Consider the following 19,369-nt stretch of genomic DNA (forward strand, 5'->3'; position numbering starts at 1 on the left):
CTGACGTTTCTCCTGTTGAAGATAAGACATCTACTCTATAGGTAAAATCATGTAACCTTAAATTAAATTACATTTCCTTGTTTCAGACTTCCAAATTAACCTTATACTCTTGGTTTTAGCAAATACATCCACTTCAGAAGGCAAAAGGCTATCAAGTTTTCATTTTTCTGCAGACTGTCACTCATCAAGACATGAAACTTAATACTATCAAGAAGGACTAAGACTTTGATAACAACAAAGTCCTATTTTTCACAGTGAAATGAGTGCCCCAACCAAAGCATCTCCTTACTCAAACTGAGCATATGATAGATCCTGTTGCAGCAGCTGTCAAAATTTAAGAACTGAATATCTGTGGGGTTTACAGCTGGAAGGAAAGGGTGCAAAGAACTGGAGACTATATGCAGAAAGGTTATGGTTCCTTGGCGTCGAAAGGCATGTGTTCTTACAAACTCACTCTTCTCTTTATCTTATCTGGACAAAAAAGTAAACAGAGAATTCTCATTACCTCTCAATGTCAGTGAGCCTGGAGGAGTCCCGGAAACCTTTGGCAAAGGGATTGCTATCTATTTTCAGCTTGGTTATCTGGAAAAAAAAGAATGGGTACAATATAATCTCATTTCTGTGCTCAAGGAAGGAAAATCAGAAAGTTTGTTCACTTTTCATAGCACCCCAAGAATATCATAATGTCTCTCAAATTGTGAGCAGGGTTTCAGTGTTAGACAAGTTCACAGAAGGAATGGATCGTGGCCAAGATAAACATAATTAGATTTGAGGGCCTTGCAGGCAAGTGTAGACATAAACTGGAGTTTGAATCATTTAAGAGAATAGTGAAAGGCTAGAATTCAACTGCAGAAGGGGCAACTCCCTAAGTAGGAAAGCTGTGTACAATTCCAGCATTTGGTGGGAAATGGGGAATAAAAGCAAAACTGCAAACTCACTCTGATTTGGCAACAGATTTTGTTAATACTATCAGCATGTACATATGTCATAATAAATAAAAAAATTAAATGGCCAATAATAGCCTCATGTTCAATACTATATTAATTACATAGCATAAATACATGTTATAAAGTCTTCAGAATATAAGTTTACCCCCTCCCTCTTTCCACTTGACTAAATTAGAATCAAATTAGTCCATTTTTTGTTATCTTCCATACAAAGTTATTTATAGAACTCTATGCTTATATGGAAACCAATACTTTCTAATAAGAGTTGCAGTCTTCAGTCTATGTCTATGCCAAAGAATTTATAATTTTTTTTGTACTGGAGATTGAAACCAGGGGTGCTTATACCACAGAGCTACATCCCTAGTCATTATGATTTATTTTTGAGGCGGGGTCTCTCTAAGTTGCTGACGTTTCTCCTGTTGAAGATAAGGAGAAAACTTGCAATCCTTCTACCTCAGTGTCCTGGGCCATTGGAAAGACAGGCATGTGACATCATACCCAACAGTATTTATAATTCTTATAATACTAACATTAAAGTAGAAAGATCCATTAAATCATATGTACCATGTCTCCAATGAAAAATACATTAGGTTGTGAAGCAAAAAATAGATGAAATACTAATTAATTAAAAGATACTAATTAAAAGATACTTGACATGGAAAATTGCTGTCAGAGCTGAAAGGAACCTCAGAGAGCATTGAACCCATGCCCTCCTCTGATATATGGTTCCACTGAGGCACAAAGGTGTAAGGACCAAGACACAGCTGGTCAGTAACTGAATTAGAACAGAGGAAACCTACCAAGAGAGACACAGTTCACCAGCATCAAAATTAGACTCCATGTTAATCTTTGAAGGAAAACACATACAAAATATTCTTAAAGGGAAGGTAGTCATGGATTGAAAAATGTCCTTTTCCTTCAAAATAAGGAATAACAACTAGAATAGGGAGTGTGGAATAATATGTTGCCAAGTGTAACTTTTTCTAATTAAAGTATATCCACAGTTACCTTTAAATCATTAACACATAATTTATTTTCTCACTAAAAAAGATGTGTTTTTTTTTTCTAGTTTTCTTAATGTGAGCTAAACTTGCAAAACTGCACACAAGCTCTTCACCTCCCTTAAAATGGAAGCTCTTGGGACTGGAGTCATAGCTCAGTGGTAGAGCACTTGCTTGGCATGTGTGAGGCCCTGGGTTCAATTCTCAGCATTGCATATAAATAAATAAAAGATCCATTGACAACTCAAAAATATTAAAAAAAAAAAAAAAAAAAGATGGAAGCTCTCCTGCACAATTCCCACCAGATGGACAGCTCTATTCTATCCATTACACTAGGAAGCCACAAGATGGGGTCTGTGGTAATAACCTTTAAGGGCTTTAAGTTTCTCAGAAATGTTTATCTTTAGTTCATGAACATCCACTGTAGAGCACCAAAAGACAGTAACTAATTTCCTTCTTACTTAGTTATGGAAATTGGTAAATAGGGAAGAAAATAAGCAAGATAAATAAACAACCTGACAACAATGGAGAACAACATCTATTTAGAGTATATACACAAATAATATACAGGTCACCTGAGGTTGCCTCTATAACATGCCATCAAAAGCTAGTAGAGAACCTTTTCTCATACATAACTAACATTTATTAAAGAGTTGTCAGCTCCAGCCATTTGTTCATGCGGACTAGAACTTTATTTTTGAAGGTTGATTTTTCAGGAAGGAGAAAATTTTTATTTGTTTGAAATAAATCATAAATATCTCCTAATACTCACACTATCAATGTATTCTACGATTCTAATTATCAACAAGATTTTAAAATCCTCAAGGGCAAGAGTTATGTCTCTTTCTACTGAACAATTATAATTTAAAATATTTTATATTTCTAAAGTGTTCTATAGTTCATGAAAATATTTTTGCAATAATTCATCAACAACTACTTGATGAGGGTTACTTTGCATATACAGTGCTAGATGTTGAATAGTTCATAAATAAAGAACCCATGGTCTCTTGGCAGGCAAAGAGATGCACTGCTAACTTAACTGAAAGGTGGCACCGTGTCCCTGCATGGTTAGTCACCTTAAGGGTGAATCAAACCCAGATGAAAATTTCAAGCCAAAACAACCGGACAGAATAATAAAGGTGAGCTTTCCTTCAAGTAGCATGTTTATAGAAGCAAAAAAAAAATGAATGGATTTTCCAGTGGTTAAAATGTTCTAGAGATAATAGCAGATAATATATCAGATAGAAAAGCTCATATTGTAAGAAATTCTTTTACAGATGTTCTTAAATGTGAACCATGGAAAGCTTTTTAAATCCCAGTGTAAACTAAAAGGACAGAAGGAATTATCTATCTTTTATAATTTCTAAATACTTTGTCCCTGAAAAAAGATTTCAAAATATATTTGGTCTTGTTCATATTTCCAAAAATAAAGATTAATGTGTCAGAATGTGATGAGTGTGGAGTGATCTTAAAACCTTCAGTCCCTAACACCAGATAGAAAATGTACTCTAAAAATGTGTTGTCCACTGTCTTCCTTTATCTAATGTTACTGCCACAGCTTTGAGCAAGGAACTGAATTAAATTTAATGTGAGTTTTCAGATTTTTTTGAATTTTCTTTTATTATTAGAATTCTCTACTTCAATATTTCTTAAACCCAGTTTTCATAATCCAGGACTATCAATGGTAACTTTTTCTTCTACATTTTGATATTATTACAGACTTTAGAAAAGTTGCAAGAATTATATATGGTGTTTTATATACTCAGATTTACTAATTAGGTACAGAATGATTTAATTTTAGGGTATTAATTAGAAAAAAGACTTTGAGACAATTACCAGGTGTTTACATTTTCTATGGACCACTTTGTCTAATTCTGGAGAACATAATTCCTTTTATATATTAGAGGGAAAAAAATCTATTATCATTAAAATTGTATAGGAACTCTTGGTTGATACTACATCCTTAAATTTTTTTTTTCTGGAGTATTAATTGGCAGCACAGGGACCTGGGTTCAACTTCTCAGTGAGCCCATCCCACTCACTATAATAAAGCTAGACTCTGAATTTACCTGGGTGTCCACACTAATAGACTCAAAATGTATGTTAAGCTTTACTTCAACAACAAGCAGCCGGAAATATGATTTCATCCTTTTACTAGTTACAGACTAACTAAAACTGTAAATTTACTTAAAAGCATTTTATTTCATTTTCTAATTTTTAAGATAAAATGATTTTTAAATAGTAAAATTCTAACATTCTAGGTAACTACATGGTAAGAGATCAGAGAGAGATTTCCTTCCTCACTATTTAAATAAAAGCCAGTAGTTATTCAGAAAGATATTCACTTCAGGAGGTGTAGTTTTACATCCCTTTCTGAAATTTGGGAAAACTGAAAAAGCAGTGCACTTGAGAGTTGGTCAGAGAGAAGAGCTGAGCTATAGTCCCGGCTGCAGCTGGACATCATTTCACTCATGCTCTAATACAGGAAGCCTGAGTTGCGTCATGGGACAAGATCACCCTTGTCAAAGATTAAAAAAAGAAGAATCAAAAAAGGATCAACTACGAAACATCACTTACAGAGAAACTAGGGCTATGGCTTCTTTATCGTTCAAAATCAATTTTTAAAGAAAGCCATGTTTCTTACTTGGTGAAAAGAACATAAAGGTAATTGTAATTGCTTAAGAGCGCCTACAGTGTAGAGTATGTATGACTAATTCAGGTCAAAATACATTGCTATTTTTATTTTGCATGTATAATTTCCACAATATCCATAATACAATTCTTTTGGAGAAAACTTACTCTTTTAACATCTATATTATCTGCAAATAAATATGTGCATCATTGGAGGGCAGATTTTTGACACCACCATTTGTCAAAAGGAAGCTTTTGCAGTGTCCTGATTCCCAGTGATATCACCGGACTCTGAACCTAATCTGGGGTTCCCAGTGACAAGGTGAAACTGGCCCTCAGAGACCATTTCTCCAATTATCAGGAAAAGATCTGACCAAAGGCATTTAAAAATGAAACCTGACCTACACTTCAACTCTATGGCAATGATCTGCCTGCTCAAAAGCAATGCATGACCTTTAAATTTTAAATTATAAAACAGTTTGTTGAAAGTGTAATGTATTTAGCTTTTATCTAATAATGTACAGAAATGCAATCATTCCCTTGCAAAGAAAGGAGAAAGGAGTAGCAAAAAAAAAAGTTTTGATTTTCATTACTTATAAATAAAACCACCAGCCATAATAAATGAGAAGCTTTTTTTCACAAATTCTACTGAAAACTTTGATTTGGATTTGAATAGAAATAAAAATAATGGTCTTATCCAAAATTCAAGATATAAAGAGGTCCTAAATATCAACTTTCAAATCCTCTCCTCTTTTTTCTTACCTCCTTGTTCTTCACTCATGAAAAAATTTTAATATTTATGCTATACACAGTATAGCATAAATATTAAAATTTACTTTGTTTATATCTTATACACTTATTTTAGTATATGTTTACTGTAAGGAAAGCAGTGCATAAACAGCATAACACTTAAGAAGCTGTTGATATACAGAGACCTAGAAAGAATTAAGTAAAACTTTAGAAACTGTCATAGAACTAGTGAAAATGCTAAACCCCTCAAACTGATTTATTCATTCCACATGTTTTTAAGCATCTGCTTTAGGAATTTTGATTCATCTTCTGAGATTTATAAACCATTTGCAAAACTGGCCTATCAGTATATAAAATCAAGTCTTGGACTATTAACTGAATTTCACATTTATACAAGGGTTTATACTAAAGATGGTGGTTTTAAAGGCAAATGCACAGAAATAAACTAAGGCACAAAAGGGTCTGCTGAGGAAGTTAATTCTTAATTCACATGCTTCCATTGTGGGTTATTCAGCAATGAAATGACATACTAATCATATTAATCTTTATACTTTACGATGCAATAAAGGATAGTGGGATTCTTGTGGCTGGATTTTAAGCCCATTTATAGTATCAATTAGAAATAAAACATTAGCAAGAGAAGCAATTAGTGTTGGAATCAGCATTAATTAGTATCTTAACCTATTTTAACTTAGTAACATTTTCAAACTCACTTCTCAAACCTTTGACACAGGCAGTGGTCATATCCTTGGCCTTGAAAAACACCATAATGCCACCAAAAGGGAGGAATTAAAACCTGGAAGATCAAAACCTCAGGATGGACCGTGTTGTTTATCAAATTTGTGGCCTTGGGCGAGTGACTTAACCACTCTGAACCTCAGTTTCTTTTATCTACAAAATGATGCTCATAGGGCTTCCTTTAGGGATAACTGTCAGAATTAAATAGATTAAGAAAAAAAAATGTGGAAAGGTTTTTCTAAATTTGAAATAATAAATCCAAACTATGAACTTGAGTTAGAGCCTAGTTAAGAGAGAGAGAAAAAAATTACCAAAACCACATTGGTGTACCCTAAAAATTTTAAATGAACTGAATATTAGACAACATTAATGAATAATTCTTATCAATTGATAAAGATATTATGGTCATAAAAATATCCTTATTGTCAGGATACACTTGTAGAAGTCTTTAGTAATAAAATGTCATGATGTTGCATCTCAGTTTCAAGTAATTCAGGGAGGAGGAAAGTATGTATACAAATAGGAGAGAGAAGGAAGAGATGAAGCAAATTTGGAAAAATGTTAGTTGTTGAATCTAAAAGGAGGGTACATTCACTACATTTTTCCTTGCTTATTTGAAAATTTTCTAAGTAAAAAGTTTAGTGGAAAAATAATTATATGAGATAATATGACATTAAAGCATGTAGCTGTAGCTCCTATTAGATACAGCTAACACTAGTATATCTTCTGACCTCCAGTTGAGGATGGTGACCCTCCAGTTACACTCAATAATTTGCAGTGTGAATGGAACCCTTCACACAGCAGATGAGCAGTGAGTATTTTTGGAGGAGAAAAAAAAAAGAGCATAAAGAGATGAAACCCTATTTTTTTTTAAAAAAAGGATGTCTCAGCATATAAGGGTCAAAAGTAGAGAGAGGATGAGTTCTGAACAGTAGGCACCTACACATTAAAGAAGGTTAAAGACAATGATTCTCAAATGTAACCACCTGGATTTAAATCTGTGATGGGAGCAGTAAGATCACTCTGGGTGGCTTTTTTAACTTCTGCCTCGATTTTAACAACTGTATAATGCAGAATAAATATTTTGCTTAAAAATTTGTTAAAATTCTCTTTTTTTAAAAGAGAGAGAGAATATTTAATATTTATTTTTCAGTTTTTGGTGGACACAACATCTTTATTTTTTTTTATTTTTTATTTTTTATGTGATGATGAGGGTCAAATCCAGTGCCCCGTGCATGCCAGGTGAGCGTGTTACCACATGAGCCACATCCCCAGCCCTCAAAATTCTCTTTTGATGATTTCTCTTTTGTTGTTCCTATCTCATAATATCACTGTGAAAATTAAAAAAGAAAATACCCTTCAAACAGTGTTTTGTGCATAGTAAGTACTGAAATTAAGTATTATTATATATAATATGCTCCTATTTCAGTATACTATGAGAAGTCCTACCCATATTTATAACTAAATCTAATGCATTATATATAGAAACTTCCTTTAGTTTTTGATCTGTCTCTATAATTTTCACTAAAAATAATTACTAACTCTTTGCCCTTTTTACAAAGAATTCAGATAAAAGTATTGAAATGTCCAAATGACAAGTTTTTACTTCATTCTGAAACATCAATAGGGCTTCTTAAATTTTTGTAAATCTGATATTTATATTATCAAGGTTTTAAATTCAGTTAGTATAAAAATGAATTGAATGTTTCACAAACTTATTCTGAATCTATGATATCTGCATTCCATGTGCCTTCAAGTCAATTAAAAATGGGATTACTGTTTTCAAAATTCCAGATTTTCAGGGCAACAAGCATTAGGGTTTTTGGCTTTTGTGGACTTCAGGCAGTACACATTGTTTTAGCTTGGGCATTCTCTGAAAGGTTCTCTTCTTGTGTTGTCATTTTGGAGAAAATGTGAAAGGTAAAATACTTTGTTTTGTTTCTGCAATAAGATGACTCACAGGATAACAACTATGCCCTGATTTATCTCATTGAGAAAAGACATCGCTAAATTTAAAATTCAAACAATGACAAATTCTCTTTTGACATGCCTGAGATAGTCCAGCCTGACACCATCCAAAAGCATGTTTGCTTTCACTGGATCTTCATGGCAGTCCCCTAAGATGGTCTGGTTAGTTCTTAGCCCCAACTTATCAGTAAGGAAAATGGCAGCCACAGTGGTGAAATAAAGCCTACTCAAAGTCATACAGGAATTATAGGTCCTCAAGCATTACATACCCACTCTGGCAATTTGCCCACATCCCTTTCCTGGGCTTCCATTCCTTCATGAGTAATGGGCTACCTGGGCTCTAGGTTTTATCTTGCTTTTCCTAAGAGCCTATACCATATTCCCTCTGCTTGGTCAACCTATGATAGACTCTGAGCCATCTATCGGGCAGTACCTCGTAGTTATTCACTCAGAAACTAAAGCTCAAGAATACCACAAGAGGACAGCAACTGTCCTGACTACCCATAACTAATCAAATAAAAGCAAGATACGAAACCAGGCTATGAACAATTGAATCGGGAAGTACACTGAGAGCTTGAGCCCCTTTTACTGAAGAATATCCAAAGGAATTCAAATTCTGGTGTTTCTGAACTACAGAAGTCACTTACCTCTTCGCCTCAGCTTCCTCACCTGTAGATTGTTACTATTACTGTAAGTCTTTTGAGCTCATGCCGACCACAAAAGAAGAAAATGTATCTAACAGTGCTAGGCCCTTACTGGGACCTTGATAAATATTTACTATGTTGGAATAAACTTTCTGGACAAATAAAATGCACAAATTTGAAATGTAATATTAAGAATATAAATTAAATATCTTGATGTTAATTAAATGCATAACTGTTTACATACTGCAGTTTATTATTTAAAGAAACATTTAAAATAATTTGACTAGAATCATTCTAAATTACAATTGAATCAACCTCACAAGATATCTGAAGTATCAGCAGTTTGGACAGTTGACAAGAAGATGTGTGTTTAATTAATCAGAGAAACTAAACTTTTAAATTTTATGGAGCAACAAGGACAGGGTTGTACATGTTGACAGGAGGTAGAGAAAAAGAAGCAGATAATCTTCTGGAAAAGATCATATGAGAAGGTAGGGCTAGGGTTATAGCCCAGTGGTAGAGAAGTTGCGTAGCATGTCTGAGGCACTGAGTTCAATTCTCAGCACTGCACTACATATAAATTTTTTTTAAAAAGTCCATCTATAACTAAAAAAAATACTTAAAAAAAAAAAAGAACATTTGAGAAGGCAGATTGGGGCAGAGAGTGGGCAATGAACAACTGACTTGGAATCTGAAGATTCTAGAAAGTAAAATGATGTCATATGTAGCCACTCATCACACCCCTAGAGGGCCTAGGGCTGCCATTCAGTAGCTTTATCCTAAGTAAACAACCATTATGAGGGCTGGCAACTGAAGCATCCTAAGTCCTTACCCTCTGCAGAAGCTAAATTGTGCACTGTGCACTCACCAGCTGATTCTGGTAGGCTGTGACTGCTGTAAAAACTGTCTCAGGAAAGATGAACGTTCTGAATTCTTCAGACTTCAAGTTGAGCAAGGAGGCCGTGTGGTCTTTCTTCTTAATGATGTGTACCCGTGGCTGGTACTTATGCATTGAATTCAAAATTATCTACAAAAAGAGATAGAAAATACTGAATTTTACATACTTAGCCAGCCAAAGAGTATAGTGAGGCAAAGCAAGAAAAATCAAATCTATAATTTCAAATTCAATTTTAAGATTAGGATCTATCCTTTCCATTCCAGGCAAATCATTTTCACATACTTCTGCAGAGTCATTGTTATGAATCACATTTTACCAAAATAACTGCAAATAACCCAGTTTGCTTCAAAGGTCCTTTCTAAAATGATGAGGGAGAGGGAGTGGGTCATCTGGAGGATAGGTTCTATTCATTTGGTAAAAATCAAGTCTTTAAATACTTTTATTAGGCCAAAAATAATGTATGTCTGAATTTTCTAAAATAAAAAACAATTACATATTCTAGGAGGCCAGGTTATGACTCATAGGGGCAAGAGTAAAATAATTTAGAAAGGAAGTATGGTATAAGACAGACATATGTTAGAAACCTATATTCTTCCATTTTACAGCTCTTTAATCTTGGTAACAAATGATTTAAAACTCTCCAACCTCTAGTTTTCTCAAATGCAAAAACAAGGCTAACCTCATAGGGCTCTGATGAGGATCATACAGCATAACCCTGATAAAGCACACAGAAATAGGAAATGCTCAGTAAATATGAACTCTACTGTTCATATTTATGACAGCTTCCCCCATTCAAAACTTCCAGGTGTAATATGAAACCTGAAGTCCAGCACAGTGCTGCATGCCTCTGATCCCAGCTACTTGGAAGGCAGGAGAACTGTAAGTTCAGGGCTACCCTGGGCAACTTAGCAAGACCCTGTTTCAAAATAAAAATAAAAAGGGCTAGGGATATAGCTCAGTGGTAGAGTACCCCAGGGTTCAGTTCCTCAGTATCTGCCCAGCCAAAAGATAAAAGAAAGAAAGCTAAATCAGAATCACAGTGGTGGCCATCTTCCATTCTATAGCTGATTAAAGTTGACAAATTCTTAGAAATAATAAAGATACCCTGTTATGAGGCAACTAAGAGACAACATCTTTCATTTATCTTTTAAATAAAATATAAAACATTTTCATTATGAAATGTAAGCAACAAAACTCATTTTTAGATATAAAAATTTCTCACCTCTTCCCACTGTCACCCAGATAGCTACCTAAATGTCTAAAGCTGGGTCTCTTTCCTGGGCTTAGGGGCTTACATTATTTGCTTTCCTTTAAGCCCCTAGCAGAGAGACTGGCTCTCACACTCACTTGATAAACAGTGTGGCAGGGTCGCAGGCACTCAGTGTTGGTTGCTGCTACTGATACTGCAGCTGATGACTCCCTTGCTCTCCTGCTAACATGGGTGTGGTAAGTGTTTCTGCCAACAGGCTTTAGCAGAATTAAGTGTTAGATATTGTGGGATAAATGTATATACAATCTGCATCTCCAGATTAAATCAACTTCAAATCCAAAAAAAATTTTAATTGCATATGTATAGAACATATTCATATGTTCATAAGTATAGAACATATTTTCTTGTCATTATTTCCTAAACAACATAGAAATACAACTGTACATTGTATTAGGTATTATGAATAAGCTACAGGTTATCTGAAGTATATAGGAAGTTATATGCAAAGACTGCATAAGTTTATATAAAGGTTCTTGAACATCCATGAATTTTGCTTTCCACAGGGGATCTGAGAACCAACCCCCACTGATATGGAGGGAACAACATAATCCATCTCTGCCAGTCTCTTCAACTTGTAAGCCAAAGTAAAGTAACAGGAAGGGAAGGGATTGAATTTTGCATATGTCACCTTTTTATGACTCTAAACTAGAATAGGAATAACTGAAACAAATTAGAACTTCAAATGAATTAAATAAAACTTTAAAAAATAATGTCATCTCTTTGTATAATGCATTTATCACTGGAAGTTCATGCTACTGATGCTAATCACAAAACTGGAATACATTTGAAGCAATCAAAGGAAGCATTTGTCTTCAACACTGATAAAGAAAAAAATAAAAACTTCAACATTCCTTATATGTTCTACTAAGAATAATTTTCAAATCATTTACACACCAGCTCATACATATGCATATTGAAATGACAAAAAAAAAAAATATACAGTAAGCTTTAAATAACACCCTTTCCCCTACTTCCAATTGCCCGCAAGGCCAATTTCATTTGGGAACATGCACCGAACAGTCTGAAACCCCAGAGTTTCTGACTCTGGTCACCATGCCTCCTGGAGCTAAGAAACACTAAAAGAAATATGGACTCTGCTTCATTGTAAAAATAAATTTCTGGGGATAGGAAATTGCCCTGTTATAAGGCTAAAAATGCATCTGTATTAGGGCTTCAGAACAGGTTCAAAAAAGTTAGCCAAACAACACATTGTCAAAAAAATCTTTGGTTAAAATTTTCAGAACACACTCATTCTGGTGACAAAGGGTTATATTGAATCATGAAATTTTTAAAGCAAAATGGATATGAGCAACAGTTTGTCAAGGTCTGATCTTGACATGAACAAGTTAAAACCCAGAGCTCCTGAAATCCAGTGTAGTGCTAGTCCCACCATGAAGCTGTCATGAACAAGAAAGACATTTAAATTCTGGACAGTTTATCCCAAGATGAACAGTCAGGTCTTTCTAGAATGACCCAAATAATCCTCCTAAAAGCTTCACATAGGGAAAATACCAGACCCATAAAAGAATTTCCTTTTTCCTTGCAAAGATTTCAGTTGGTGCCCAAGAAATTTTAATATGAATGACATTAAAAATTATCACTGACCTACAAAAAAAATCATTCAGATGCTTCATAAATTTTAACCTGAAAAAAATCCATGAATGGACACATCAAAATAATAATAATAATAATAATAATAATAATAATAAATAAATAATTGAAAGGAAGTTATGCCAACATCTATAAAGGTCAGTACTTAAAACAACAAAAGCTTACTAACCTACTTTCAATATCTCAACAGCGCCATCAATAGACAGAAGTTAACCTGGTCACCCTGACTGATGTTATAAAGGAGGCCTGGGGGCAAATGAATGGTGGTAACACCAAAAGCCTTTTAGTTGGTTCCAGGTTCAATCCAACCATTTGAAACTGTATCTACAACTCTCTATTTAATTATCTACTTAAAGACATCTTTTTTTTAAGAGAGAGAGAAGGAACTTTTTAATATTTATTTTTTAGTTTTCGGTGGACACAACATCTTTATTTTATTTTTATGTGGTGATGAGGATCGAACCCAGCACCCCACGCACGCCAGGCAAGAGCGCTATCGCTTGAGCCACATCCCCAGCACAAAGACATCTTTGAAAAAGATTTTGAAATACTTCCTCTAATTGGCACAGATTTAATGAAAACTAAAACCTTAAGTAACAAAATCCTTACTTAGTAAAGGGGTAAAAGAAAGAAAAAGATAGTAATTTCTTATTAAAAAGAAGTTTGCAAGTTTGTCTAAAGTTTCTTAATATAAAAACTGAATCCAAATGGATATGTAAATTGCCATATAGAAGCACTGAATTATATCACAGATAATGCCTTAAAAAGGAATTCTGGCAAATGTGTAAGGGTCTCTCCATCAGTGACTATTTGTTCTATTAACTACTGATAAGAGCTTATGGTTGCAATTTCTCTTTTTTTCCATATTTTAATGAACTATATTGACACAAAATAAATCTTTCATTTTAATGGCAGGGATTCTCTGTTTTAACATTTACAAAACTCTCCAAAAAGGGATACAAAATAAGTAAACAGCATTGCAAACTTATTTAGAAAAAAAAAAAGCCCTTTTATTCTATTGCATCTTACATGAATGTGTTCTATAGAACACTCTCAAGGAAAGTCTTAGTCCCGTTTCCTTTATGCTGAATTATTTGATACACTACTAACAGAAATTGGATGCTTAAGCAAGACCAGTTTGCAATAGCTTCCTATGTGTAGTTGACTCAGGTGATAAGGCAGTTGCAGAAGTGTTGGGAAACCCATGGCACAGAAGATCTATGACCCTCTCACAGGGCAGTGGCACATGACATCCCTGCAATGGCTTCTTGACAAAATCTGTCAATGTTCCCTGAAGAACACATGAATGTTCTCATAGAATGACTCAGAGATGAAAAGTAGAAAGTGGAGTGGGAAGGGAGAAAAGGACTGAGAGGACGTATTGTATGACTTCTCCGTTCCATCCAGAGTACCAGCACAGTCCAAGGCACCCTACTTACGTGTCCATGTTGATCCAGCTCATTGTTGGTAAGTTTCACCTTTTCAAAAGACACCATCTGTTTGAGTAGCTGCTCGCCAGTAAAGGGAGAGTCTGGGTGCACATAGAGCCTAAAATCATGAGAGAACTTCATTGAGACACTTTTTAAAAATCTGTCTCTGTGAGTTGTACAATGTTCTGTGCCTACAGGAACACATAAACCTCATATAAGTGGCCCATTTTGTTTGCTCCACATGCTTCAATTTTATTAATATAAATAATGCTAAAATAACTCAAAAACATATCTTATGTTTCATGCACCGATGATCTAAAAAGGGTAATAATAAATATTCTGTATGTGCCGAGCAAGCCATTTTTAAAAGATGGGTTGTTTTTTTTCCATCTATCTAGTCAGCTACCATTTTTAAAAGATGGGTTGTTTTTTTCTATCTATCTAGTTGGTTTTTTTTTTCTATCTATCTACTGCAACTACCAAACACAAAATCTTATAGGTATTTTCAGAAGAAAAAGACTAGACTATTTACATGAGTCCCTATTACAAGTATCATTAAAAAGCAAGGTAAACAAAGAATTTAAAAGAGGCAACAATTTTAGAGAATCCATTTATTTAAACTTAATAGTGACTTGGTTTAAAGTCCATGTTCTTTGCAAACATAAAAAAGGGAATTTTAATACAGGAACATGGAGAATTCTATCAGAGCTGAGATTCTGGTGAGCCTTCTGGTACTTTAAACACTGTCACCTACTTTCATCATCATCTGTTTTTATGCTCACTAAATAAGAGTTTAAACAAGCTGCATAAGCATTGAATTATTCAATCAATTCATTTGTAAAAAAGCTTAAGCAAATAAATAAAATTTTGATGGAAAAAAATCTATCATTTATTGATCCATTCCTATATGCAAGGCAATCTTTTACTCACAGCAAAACATAGGCCATTTGTTATACCTGCAACCATTACCTCAAGTACAACTCTTTGTAAATCTCTATCCTGATGTTTTCTTGACAAAACCTTTCTGAAATCAGAGGGAAATTAAAGAACTATTGAGGGGGAAGGTGAAATTCTGGATTTCACAGAAAAAAATAATATCTGAGGGATTGAACTCAGAGCCTTTACATGCAAAGAATGAGTTCTACCACTGAGCTACACCCCAACCCTGATAAATTCCTTTATCCATGAAACAGGCTATTTATATGGAGGTTCCATATAGGAGTCTTATAAATATAATTAAACATTAATATTTTGGTTGGGCAAAGCAAGAGAAAGAAGTCACAAAAAACATTTCCTTGTAATGTTCGTATACAGGACAAGAAGGCTATGCCATGGTTTGTCAAGAAGACTAAGAATAGAAGACTACAGAACTCAGGCTGGAACTTACAAAGTCCACTCAGAGCAAAGCAAAGAAAAGGCTAACAGCATTAAAGATGTTGGCCAGATTCATGGAAGAACTTTAAAGCCTTTAGGTGTTTGTTTCACTGTTCTTAGGACGGGTGCTCATGACTGCTTTCATTAAAGTATTCATTTTTTTACAGCACAGAAATAATAGCTTTTTAAATTCATCCTTCTGAAGCTTTAACTTTATAAGTGCAGTTGTTTTATTGATCAGTATCCTTTCCTACACTCCCCCAAAAGTACAAAATTATTGAAAATCCTAGAAGTTGATGAAATTTTTTTCTTTAAAGTATCATAGTCACTATACATAATCACATTAAGAGTAAATAGTAACCTATTTACATACTAATTACTTTTTAAAAAAAAGAAATGTCCTATATGAAAATGTCTTGCCCATAACTATCAAATAATATTGTCAGGAATTATTTCTTCTGATTAAAAATGATAGACCAACAGACTTTAAAATATAGTGCTTTAAAGACCTAGAACCACAAAAAATTTCTTCTATCAGTACAAAAATTCTCGTTTCCCCAATTTTCCCCCTTTTCTTTGGGGAGGTAGAGAATACAGCAAACTATTTCTTTTGACAATGATAATAAAGAATAGTTGCTTAAATTATCCAGAATATTTATATTCCATAATCCACTACACAGTTTTATCTAATATCAACATAAATAAACTGAAGTAGAATAAATGAAAACTCTTACAGGAAGCCCCTCCCCTCTCGAACCCCTCCCAAGGAGGACTTAAAATTCCAGCAATAGCTTAAACATGCTTCAGTTAAGATAGTGTATTGGTACGAGCGAGCTTTCTTTCTCTAACCAGAACAGATTAGTAACATAAACAAGACATGTCATATTTCCAAAGTCCTGCTGGCCTGCACCATTTCCCCATACCTTCAGATAGGAAGAAAATGCATGTTAAATAAGAGCGATTAACTTCTTAGAAGACTGGGAAAACAAAAAAGAGTGTTTATAAAAAACAGTTAAGAATCGGCTAAAATCTCTCTCTCTCTCTCTCTCTCTCTCTCTCTCTCTCTCTCTCTAAAACAATATCAAAAAGTTCAGAAGGAAGCTCAAGAATAACAGTAAAATGACTATTAAATAATAGAGAATACTAGTTCCATTAATTTTATATTGTAAACTGTCACATCTTGCTCAATTAAAAATATGAGTTGTAATTTTTAAGACATGTCTTAGTCCTAAATGTTATTTAATATATTGATTTAGAAAGGTTGGGAAGATGACCTTCCTACTCTAAGAAAACTGAAAGGGGCTAATAATCCTTTCTCTAGTGGATTTAGCACACAATAAACTCAGTAACGTGACCAACTATTGATTAAGTAGAATATCTGAGCTGAATGTATAAATTGTGTGTCTTGACAAGGACTCCATACTAGATATATGTCAGTCATAACTTCAAAATATGCACATTTAAATAAATTCTTATCTCTGACACCACCTTTCAGTTAACCCCCCCACACACACACACACAAATAGTCATGAAACAATTTAAAAGTTATGAGGTTAAACACAAAATACAAAGTCAGCTAATATTCTGTTTTATATTAAATTATGAGGTTAGATTTTGTAGCTTTAGCTATTACTATTCACAAATACATGCTCTCCCTACCCCAAGAATGGTCATTTGAATGAAATATCAACAATAATAAAAGTGTGTGTGGAATTATTTTAAACAGCATATTCCTAGAAAAACATTATTAGCAATGACTACCACATGAATAAATACATATGATCCCTAATACATTAACTGAGTAATGTTTCATGTAAAAGAATATTAACTTGTTGAATTACATTGATCCATTAAAACTGTGGAGCGGGGAAAAGGGTTTGATTTTCTTAAAATCTCTGAACCCTTTATCTGTCAAAAACAACCAAATTTTACCAAAATGATGTTTATTATGTGCAAATATAACCAATTACTAAAAAATGTTCACAATAAGCAAACACTCTGCTAAAGTACATTGTTCTGAAAAAAAAAATTAGGGCAACCATTTCATTAGTATTTTTATCTAGTCGGGTTTTAAGTATCAATTAGCAATTTTATACACAAACATATATCAGATGGTTTAGATTTCTAATAAATATTCAAATTTAAGGAAAACTTTGAAATACAAGAAAAATAAAATCAGTGTTTTCTCTATGTGTAAACTGTCTTTCTTGGAGACTAATATATTTTCCATTCAACCCTGGAGTTTCCAGGTTTGGAAAGTCTTCATGCCAGAACCCTGCTTTAAAAACAGACCTGCTTAAAATTCACATAAGCCAGAGACATTCTGCCAGAGGGGTTAATAACATTTTGCTCCAGCGAAAAATCCAGAAGCACGAACCTGGCTGGCAGCGGCGGGTCGGCCTTGCCGGCCACCAGCCAAGAGGACCGGTGGTAGGCATAGCGATACCTCTTGTTGTCCACAGGGACGATGTCCATCAAGACTATGTACTTGGCCTCAGGATCCACGCCCGAAAAGGACACCCGGATGGTTGGAAACATCCTCCTGACAAAGAGAGACAAAGAACCCGCCCTGTTCACACTTCCTAGTGAACTGACTTGAACTGAACTGACTTGAATTGGGAGGGGAGGGAAAGGATGGACTTTCATCCCTGCGCATCCCCTCCTCCCAAACCACCTTTTTTTTTTTTTTTTCTTGTAAAGCCACAGTGATGTGAATACAGAGACACAACTTCTCCTAAAACGTGCATGGTTTAAGTTTCACCTTTACGCAAATCCTCACTGCTAGGTGAAAGTTTTATGGTCCCTACCCCCACACCCCAACATCGGAAGGTGTGTGATTAGAGAAAATTCATCTGGAGAGGACCAAAGTCACCAGAGCTGATCCAATTTGCACGTGCTACCCGGAAAAAGATGATAAAAACAAACAAACCCTAATAGCAGGGAATCGAAGAACGGGTTTCCCAAGACACTACGATACTGCGGGTATTGCCCAGGGGCACTGACCTAGGAGCTTTTGCCGGGTTCCAGCTGCCCACGCTATAGCCCCCAAGACTTCCTGCCGGCTGGAGTCTGCCCAGCTTCGGAGCCAAAGGGCCCACCGCACCAGCGATTCTTGCGACAGGAAATTTTTTCCTCCAAATTTTATTTTGAAATAAATATTTTTTTTTAAAAAAAAAATAGTAGTTAATGGAAGTTGGCGGCTTTTGCAAGTTGTGGATGCTAATAGAGAAGCTGCTCCCTCCCTTGCAGCGCCCAGCCGCCCATTCCCCATTTGGGCCTGACAGGAGCTCCAAACCCTCCTGGAGGAAGGGACAAGAAGACTCCAACCACTGTGTCCTTTGGGGAAGCGCATTGTCAGTCCCTGTAACGTCCTCATCAAGGCCCTAGTGGGGCTTCCCACGGTCAGACTCTGAGAATGCAGACATCCGCAGCTCTTTCTAAATGCCAGTTGGCTGAAGGAAGCTGCCTTTCAGCAAAGCTGCTTCCCTGCTCCAGGACCAGCCAGCTCTAAAATCCAATTCCTGGAAGCCCCTGAGCACTTCCTCCGTGGTCTCTACAGTTTCCTCATTCCCACCCGCCAAGGCCCAGCTACCTGCCCGACTTGGTGATAATCATTTCAGTGCCCAGTTCGTGGAATTTGTCCCAGAGCTCCTTGGTTTCCAGGCTGCAGGCAATTTTGGCCATTTCCTCGCTGGGGATGATGGGGGTGGTGGGGATTAGCGGCTCAGTGCACAGAGAGGAGGAGGATGGGCTGCTACTGCCGCCACTGAACTCCCCGTGAGCATCCAGGCTGGTCAGCTCTCCCAGCGGCTGGGAGCAGGATGACTTCTCTACGAATTGCTCTGGAGGCAAAGAGAATAGAGAATGACACTGTTAAACACGGAAATTTTCAGGAAGAACGGCATATCCAAAATACACACCTGGATTTGACTCTGGGAAAGTTAAACTCAGAAACTCCAGGATGCTAGGGAAGATATCCCACTGTACAAAATGTACCTGACATTTCCGTAGAGTAACATGCCCATTGCTTGCTTACTAAACCAAATGAGTGAGTTCTAGAACCATTACTTATTACCAATATTATTGAAACCCATTTGGGGGGGGGGG

General features: G+C 35.4%; 1 protein-coding gene across 1 annotated transcript in view; it reads right to left on the reverse strand.

Moving 5' to 3' along the window:
• Tbx20 (T-box transcription factor 20) overlaps positions 1-19,369 on the reverse strand; it is a 47,032-nt gene that overhangs the window by 24,169 nt on the left and 3,494 nt on the right. The window contains exons 2-6 of the mRNA XM_027939698.2: positions 18,855-19,104; positions 17,640-17,804; positions 13,898-14,006; positions 9,548-9,706; positions 506-582 (exon numbers count right to left, since the gene is read on the reverse strand). Coding sequence (XP_027795499.1) covers positions 506-582; positions 9,548-9,706; positions 13,898-14,006; positions 17,640-17,804; positions 18,855-19,104 — 760 coding nt within the window. The remainder of the gene's footprint in view (positions 1-505; positions 583-9,547; positions 9,707-13,897; positions 14,007-17,639; positions 17,805-18,854; positions 19,105-19,369) is intronic.

The sequence above is a fragment of the Marmota flaviventris genome, chromosome 1 (genome assembly GCF_047511675.1).
Source record: "Marmota flaviventris isolate mMarFla1 chromosome 1, mMarFla1.hap1, whole genome shotgun sequence".
Classification (NCBI taxonomy): domain Eukaryota; kingdom Metazoa; phylum Chordata; class Mammalia; order Rodentia; family Sciuridae; genus Marmota; species Marmota flaviventris.